An 8,715-nucleotide genomic window follows, 5' to 3' on the forward strand; every position below is an offset into this window, starting at 1 on the left:
TTTAGTAGAGACGGGGTTTCACCGTGATTGGCCCGTCTCGGCCTCCCAAAGTGCTGGGATTACAGGCTTGAGCCACCGCGCCCGGCCGAAATTTACATCTTAACAATATTTAGTCTTTTGACTCATGAACATGGCATATAATGGCATTTATTTTGGTCATCTTTAATTTCTCTCAGCAGTATTTTTTAGTTTTTGGTGTATGTCTCACCTCTGTCGTCAGTTTATCCCTAAGTATTTCAGTGCTATATTGTAAATGGGGTGGTTTTTAAAATTTCAATTTCCATTTGTTTATTGCTAGTATATAGAAATACAGTCATGTGCTGCATAATGATGTTTCAGTCAACAACAGACCTCATATAGGACAGTGGTCTTATAAGATTATAATGGAACTGAAAAATTCCTGTCATGTAGTGACATTGTAATATAGTAAGTGCAACACATTACTCACATGTTTGCAGTGATGCTGGTGTAAACAAACCTACCATACTGCCAGTTGTGTAAAACTATAGCAAATCCAGTTATGTGTAGTACATAATACCTGATAATGACTCTGTTACTGGTTTATGTATTTACTACACTATTTATTGTTGTTTTAGAATACACTGCTTCTACTTATAAACAAAAATTTTGTAAAATAGCCTCAGGCAGGTCCTTCAGGAGGTATCCCAGAAGAAGGGATTGTTATAAGAGATGGCAGTTCTGTGTATGTTATTGCCCTGAAGACTTTCCAGTGGGACAAGATGTGGAGGTGAAGGACAGTCATATTGATGATCTTGACTCTGTGTAGGCCTATGCTAATGTGTGTGTTTGTGTCTTAGTTTTAATAAAGTTTTTTTAAAAGATAAAGATAGGCCAGGCATGATGACTCACACCTATAAATAATTCCAGTGGTTTGGGAGGCCAAGATGGGAGGATTGCTTGAAGCCAGGAGTTTGAGACCACCCTGGGCAGCATAGTGAGACCCTCATCTTTGTAAAAAAAAAAAAATTAACTGGGTGTGGTGACGTTACAATAAGCTAAATTTATTTTACTATTGAAGATATTTTAAAAATAAATTGAGTAGTCTAAATTTACAGTGTTTATGAAGTCTACAGTAGTGTACAATAATGTCCTAGGCTTTCACATTCACTCACCACTCGCTGATGCACCCAGAGCAGCTTCTGGATATATCTTTTAAAAAAATATGTATTATAGCTTTTCTATGTTTAGATATGTTTAGATATACAAAAATTTGCCATTGTATTACAATTGACTATATTATTCAATATAGTAACATGCTGCATAGGTTTATAGCCTAGGAGCAATAGCTATACCATACAACCTAGATGTGTAATAAGCTCTACCATCTAGGTTTGTGTAAGTAAAGTCTATGATGTTAATACAATGATGAAATCACCTAATGATGCTTTTCTCAGAATGTATCTCCATCATTAAGCAACATTTGACTGTATAATCTATTTTTATGTATTAAAGAGTTATCTGGAAAACTTAGTTCACTTATTCTAGTAGCTTTCTGTAGATTCCATCAAATTATGTGGAAGATCATGTTGTGTGCAAATTCAAATACTTCTTTGCCAATTTGAGTGCCTTTTATTTCTTTTTTCTTACCTGACAACGCTGGCTAGACTCTTTGGAACAATGTTACATAGGAGTGGTGATACGAGCAAACATCTTTGTCTTATACCTGGTTTTAGAGAGAAGATATTCAGTCTTTCCCTGTTAAGTATGATGTTTGCTGTAGGGTTTTCAACTGTAGATGCACTTTGCCAGGTTGAGGAAGTTCCTTTCTATTCCAAATTTGCGAAATATTTTTCTTTAATCAGGAATGCATGTGGGATTTTATCAGATGCTGTTTTTACATCCATTAAGATGACCAAAGGTTTTCCTGTTTAGTTTTGTTACATTGATTTTTTTCAAATCATAAATCTATCTTGTATTTCTGGGATAAACCCACTTAGTCGTGATGTCTTTTTATTTTAATATATTGTTGGATTCAATTTGCTAAAATTGTTTCGACTTTTTGCATGTATGTTCATGAGGGAAACTGGTCTGTAGTTTTCTTGCTAATGGCTTCTGTTTTGGTATAAAGGTAATACTAGCCTCATAGAATAAGTTGGGAAGTATTCCTTCTCTTAAACTTTTGAAAAAATTTGAGTAGAATTTATATTATTCCTTCCTTAAATGTTTGGTAGAATTTACAAATGAAATCATCTGAACTCAGGGTTTTCTTTGTGGAAAAGTTTTTAACTCTTAATTCAACTTCTTTCATAGCTATAGGACTATTCAAGTTGTCTTTTTCTTCTCGGGTGAGTTTTGGTGATGTCATTTCACCTAAGTTGTTGAATCCATAGGTGTGAAATTGTACATAGTACTCCCTTAATGTCTTCTGAATATCTGTGGAATGTGGTAATGCCATCTCTCTGATTTCTGATATTGGTAATTTGTGTCTTTACTCCTTTTTTCCTAACTCATCTGGCTAGAAGTTTATCAGTTTTGTTGCTCTTCTCAAAGAACTTCCTCTGTATTTGTTTTCTGTTTCACTGGTTTCAGCTTAGATCTTTCTAATTTCCTTTCTTGTACTTATATTGGGTTTAATTTGTTCTTTTTCTAATTTCCTAAGGTGGTAGCTGATGTCGTTGATCTGAGACCTTTCATCCTAAATACTGCTTTCATAGCATCCCACAATTCTCATATGTTGTATTTTCATTTTTATCCACCTTTTTTTCTAAATGACAGATATTTAAACCAGTGTAGCTTTACTTAAAGAGAACAATATTTTGACTTTCTATTCCTATATTTATAAAAAGGGAAACTCAAAGAACTATAAGAAGTTCATTTTAAGTTCTTTTATTTAAAGAACATCTTTAGGCCGGGCACGGTGGCTCACGCCTGTAATCCCAGCACTTTGGGAGGCCGAGACGGGCGGATCACGAGGTCAGGAGATCAAGACCATCCTGGCTAACACGGTGGAACCCCGTCTCTACTAAAAATACAAAAAATTAGCCGGGTGCGATGGCGGGCGCCTGTAGTCCCAGCTACTCAGGAGGCTGAGGCGGGAGAATGGCGTGAACCCGGGAGGCGGAGCTTGCAGTGAGTGGAGATGGCGCCACTGCACTCCAGCCTGGGCGACAGAGTGAGACTCCGTCTCAAAAATAAGAAGAACATCTTTAAAAAAATACATGGTTGTTGGATTATAAAAGTAATACAGGCCGGGCGCGGTGGCTCAAACCTGTAATCCCAGCACTTTGGGAGGCCGAGATGGGCGGATCATGAGGTCAGGAGATCGAGACCATCCTGGCTAACGTGGTGAAACCCTGTCTCTACTAAAAAAATACAAAAAAACTAGCCGGGCGAGGTGGCGGGCGCCTGTAGTCCCAGCTACTCAGGAGGCTGAGGCGGGAGAATGGCGTGAACCCGGGAGGCGGAGCTTGCAGTGAGCTGAGATCCGGTCACACTGCACTCTAGCCTGGGCGACAGAGCAAGACTCCGTCTAAAAAAAAAAAAAAAAAGTAATACATGCCTATTACTTTAAAAGTTGACCATTCCAAAGATATGTATTTAGTAAGTGAAATTTTAATGGTTGGTTTTTGAAATAAACTTTTTGGTTTAAAATAATGACATTTTTGTTCTTTAGAAATGAAGACTGACCTGAACTTATTATTGGAGTGTCTAAAGTATCAAATGGACAATGCTGTTTCACAAAAGGAAGCTTTGGTCACTATTCATTCAATTTGTCAACAAAACAGTAAGATATAATAGTGAATTTTTATCTGTGATTCTAGTTCTTTAGTACTATGATATATCAAATAAGCATAGTTCTTTATCTTCCATTCATTTATTCTACATATCATGTTACTGTCTTCATGTGATTTATTTTATCCCTGAAAGGATAATGAAAATAAATATCATTTCTATTTTGTTTTTTTTCTGCACATCCTACAGGTAATGCAAGTGTTTATTTTCGGGAAATTGGTGGTTTGATGTTTGTAAAAAATCTTGCAAAGTCAAGTGAACATAGCATGGTAAAAGAAGCAGCCTTATATACATTAGGAGCTATTGCAGAAAAAAATGGTAAAATATAAAACTTTATTTCATTATACTTTAAGCATTGTGTTACATTTTAACAGTATACTCAAAACTAATTTTCTAATTAATTTCTTTTCTTTTTTTACATGTTTGGATAATTTTTATCCAGCCTTCCTCCCGTCTCCCTTTCTTTCTCTCTCTCTCCTTCCTTCCTTCCCTTTCTTTTCTTTCTTTCCTTTCCTTTCCTTCCTTTCCTTTCTTTTCCTTTCCTTTCATTCCTTTCCTTTCTTTTCTTTCCTTTCCTTTCTTTTCTTTTCTTTCATTTCTTCTTTCTCTTTCTCTCTTTTCCCTTCCCCTCCCTCCTCTCCTTCTCCACCCCTCCTTTCCTCTTTCTCCTTCCCCTCCCCTCCCTTTTTTCCTTCCCTTCCCTTTTCCCTGTCCTTTCCTTTCTGTTTCATCTTTCCAGATCAAAGGATGAAGATAACCCACAGCCATGTAATGTGTGGGTATAGAAATTCATGTTGGCAAGAACACTGTTCTGCAGTGTATCTAAAATGAGGTTGAATATAAACCATTGGTTTGTCAGACCAACTTTATATTCTGATATTTTTATTTATTAAATATTTCTTCATCAGCCTGGCGCATGGTGGCTCACACCTATAATCCCAGCACTTTGGGAGGCTGAGGCAGGTGGATCACTTGACCTCAGGAGTTTGAGACCAGCCTGGGCAACATGGTGATACCCCATCTCTACCAAAAATACAAATAATCAGCCGGGCATGGTAGTATGCACCTGTGGTCCCAACTACTTGGGAGGCTGAGGTGAGAGATTACTTGAGCCTGGGAGGTGGAGGTGGCAGTGAGCCAAGATTATGCCACTGCACTCTAACCTGGGTGACAGACCACAGAGTCAGACCCTGTCACAAAAAAAAAAAAAAAAAATCAACTTTTAGGAAGCAATCTTTGTGCAAGGCATTGGGGATACAGGGATAAGTCAGATATAGTCCTTGAATTATTTTTTAAAAAATTTATTTTTAATGTTTGTGTCTATATAATAGGTGTATATATTTATAGGGTACATGAGATGTTTTGATACAGATATGCAGTGCATAATCACGTCGTGGAGAATGGGGTTTCCATCCAGTCAAGCATTTATTCATTGTGTTACACAAACAATCCAATTATACTGTTTAGTTATTTTAAAAGTGTACAATTAAATTATTATTGACTATGGTTACTTTGTTATGCTATCAAATAGTAAGTCTTCGTCATTCTTTCTTCTTTTTTTTTTTTTTGGTACCATACCCACCACCTTCCACTACCCTTCCCAGCCTCTGATAATCATCTATCTCCATGAGTTCAATTGTTTTGATTTTTAGATCCCACAAATAAGTAAGAATGTGTTTGTCTTTCTGTGCCTGGCTTAGTCCTTGCCTTTGAGATAGGGTCTAATAGCTGGTTCTAAGAACTGGATGAAATGTTGATTGTATCTTTATGTCTATATTATTTTTGTAAAATTCTGCTTGTTGCATTAGGACACACACACAAAAACTATCAGGTAGTATGATTCTTGAAATGATTTTTATTTCTAGGAAAGTCTCAAAACATATCAAATATTGTTTGTCCTTCTGTTTTCTAAAGCAGGTTTCTGAATTTTCTTGAATTGTTTTTCTTGCTATGTTTTGTTACTCATCCTTTAAAGTGTTTTTTGTTTTTTTTTTTTTGCTAAATTTTATTTAATTTTTTATTCAGATAAGTTTTTTATTGTAAATTCTAGGGGATTTCAGTATGGGTTTTGGAGCCTAGATTAAGTACTTTTGATTAATATACTGCTTCTTTGGTCTGCTAATTGAGTAAGCACATATCAGTTTGTCAGAAATTTTATTGTATGACTAATAACTATCAATTACATGAGATTTGGTTAAGAACCATCCCCAGTTAGGTAATTTTTTATTTTGTTCAGCATATTTTAAAGCATGTTTGTGACAATGCATTGAAATTAAAATTATATTTTATATTTCAGTTTACTGTCAGCAGACTTTGTGTACTTCAGAGTTACTTGAAGACTTAACTTGGTTCTTATCTAATGATTCAAACATAAATTTGAAAAGAATGTCTGTTTATGTTATTTTGGTTCTGGTTTCAAATAATAGTAAGTACATTCTCTTATGAATATTTGAAAACACTAATCAATTGGAACAGCCATTATTAATTTTTTATTTGAGTTCTTATATCCTTTTTTTTTTTTTTTTTTTGAGACAGAGTCTTGCTCTGTCGCCCAGGCTGGAGTGCAGTGGCCGGATCTCAGCTCACTGCAAGCTCCGCCTCCCGGGTTTATGCCATTCTCCTGCCTCAGCCTCCCGAGTAGCTGGGACTACAGGTGCCCACCACCTCGCCCGGCTAGTTTTTTGTATTTTTTTTAGTAGAGACAGGGTTTCACCGAGTTAGCCAGGATGGTCTCGATCTCCTGACCTTGTGATCTGCCCGTCTCGGCCTCCCAAACTGCTGGGATTACAGGCTTGAGCCACTGCGCCCAGCCATGTGGGAGGATACCTTAAGCCCAGGAGTTTGAAACCAGCCTAGGTAACACAGTGAGACCTTGTCTCTCTACAAAGAAATTAAAAGAAAAAAAGAAAAAGAAAAATTAACTGGGTGTGGTGGCACACACCTGTACTACCAGCTACTTGGGAGGCTGAGGTGGGAGAATTGAGTGAGCTCTGGAGGTTGAGGCTGCAGTGAGCTGTGATCAAGCCACTGCACTCCAACCTGAGTGACAGAGCGAGACCCTGTCTCAAAAAAAAGAAATGCTTCTAGGTAGGCATGGTGGGTCACATCTGTAACCCCAGCACTTGGGGAGGCCAAGGCAGTGTAGCCCCTTTCCTATGTCACCCAGGTCCCAGCACAACAACCGTATTCAGTACCAGCAGACTCTCTCATGCCACCCTTCCTGCTAGAGGGGAAATGGTATGTGCATCAATAGAGGGGGACGTCTGGGTGGTTGTAGAGCTCAAGGTCCAAACCCCCAGGGTGTTGGGTGGGGGTGGGGCAGCCTCAGGGAAGCTAGGCATCAGGTTGTATCCTTTGAAGCGGAGGAGTCAAGCCTTACCTTCTTCTGCTAGCAGTGGCTGGTCCCTTACCCCTCTAGTCCTCTGCTATTATTGTTTCCATGGGGAGGGTCACAGACCCAGGCACAATGGTAGTCTGAGCAGGCTCAGGCAATTCAGCTAAGCCTCTTGCCAGAGAGGCCTGAGGAGTCGCCTTCTTGCCAGGTGTGCACTTTAAAAAAAAATGTTTCTAGATTTTATTTTGGAAAAACTAGAAAACGTCAAATTTATTTATTTTTCCATTTTGGAACTTATCTTGATACTGTAACACAGAACCATGATGCAAAGTAATAGTTTTATAATTTTTAGAGGAATTTGAATGCAATTAGTCTCTAAGCAGTAGTGATATATTTTTCATAATAATCTTGATTACAGATTTTTATCCACAGTAATTCTGTGTTATACTTTGTAATACTTTAAAGTTGTTTAAAAGTTATTTATTTATAAAAATAAAACTTCTGTTATTCATTTCTGCAAGACTATTTGTAAATAAAACTTATATTTTTATATGGCTATTTTTTTAAGGGACCGGACAAACACTTGTGAGAGAAACAGGTTGTATTACGGTTCTGTCACGGTTATTCAGGTAAACAAATACAAATTTCTTTTTGTTAATTATTAATTACTTAGGACCTTAACACATTTGTATTAATTTACTTTCTTTTCTTTTTGACCTAATAGGACAGTTATTTCAAAATATGAGTTGGATTTGTCAGATAAAAATGTTTTCCAGAGTTACCAGTTGTGGTCTTCAGTGTGTAGTACTCTGTGTGTCTGTGTCAACAATCCTCAAAATGGTAACTATCTATAATGTTTAAATATAAAAATAAAGATAAAAACAAATGAAAACTGATGTTTTCCAATTGTCATATTAAATCTTGATTGATTTTGTGTTCTTTCAGATGAGAATCAAATGTTTTGCTGTTCACTTTTTCCACATGCTAATGAATGGCTAAAAAATTGCATGAAACCTGAGATAATTCGCCCTATTTGCTCATTTATTGGACTCACTCTTGCAAATAACAGTAAGTATTCATTATTTTCTAGGTCATAGTTGAAGAAACATTTCAAAGCATAATAAAAACTATTGAATTTATTATTGAATCAATTGAGTCCTTGTAATTTGGGTTATTTTGGATGTATTTAGACTCTTAAAGATAAGAAAATCTTAAAAGAGGGTATTTTTAGGAGGATATTGGGAAGATGGTGGTAGCAGCATCGTTTCTTTAATCTCCCCAGATACTCTCATAAAACGGAGAAACCAAATAGCAAGACTAAATACCCATAGAGTGTGTTCTCTGATCACAAGGTAATTAAATTAGAAATGAATAAAAACAAAACATCTAGAAAAGCCCCAAATATCTGGTAATCAAACAACTTGTACTAAATCCATGAGTCAATGCATAAATCATAAGGAAAATTATAAAATGTTTCTAACTTAATAATAATGAAAATACAACATTAGGCCAGGCATGGTGGCTCACGCCTGTAATCCCAGCACTTTGGAAGGCTGAGGCAGGTGGATCACTTGAGGTCAGGAGTTCGAGACCAGCCTGACCAACATGGTGAAACCCCATCTCTACTA

The 8,715-nt window shown here is 36.8% G+C and overlaps 1 protein-coding gene across 1 annotated transcript in view; it reads left to right on the forward strand.

Moving 5' to 3' along the window:
* The window catches only part of CCDC79 (coiled-coil domain containing 79), a 53,403-nt gene that overhangs the window by 12,006 nt on the left and 32,682 nt on the right, over positions 1–8,715 (forward strand). The window contains exons 4-9 of the mRNA XM_011932143.1: positions 3,635–3,745; positions 3,943–4,071; positions 6,050–6,178; positions 7,656–7,716; positions 7,812–7,927; positions 8,033–8,155. Of these exons, the coding sequence (XP_011787533.1) occupies positions 3,635–3,745; positions 3,943–4,071; positions 6,050–6,178; positions 7,656–7,716; positions 7,812–7,927; positions 8,033–8,155 (669 nt within the window). The remainder of the gene's footprint in view (positions 1–3,634; positions 3,746–3,942; positions 4,072–6,049; positions 6,179–7,655; positions 7,717–7,811; positions 7,928–8,032; positions 8,156–8,715) is intronic.

This window comes from Colobus angolensis, unplaced genomic scaffold, assembly GCF_000951035.1.
Source record: "Colobus angolensis palliatus isolate OR3802 unplaced genomic scaffold, Cang.pa_1.0 Scaffold93, whole genome shotgun sequence".
In the NCBI taxonomy this organism is placed as follows: domain Eukaryota; kingdom Metazoa; phylum Chordata; class Mammalia; order Primates; family Cercopithecidae; genus Colobus; species Colobus angolensis.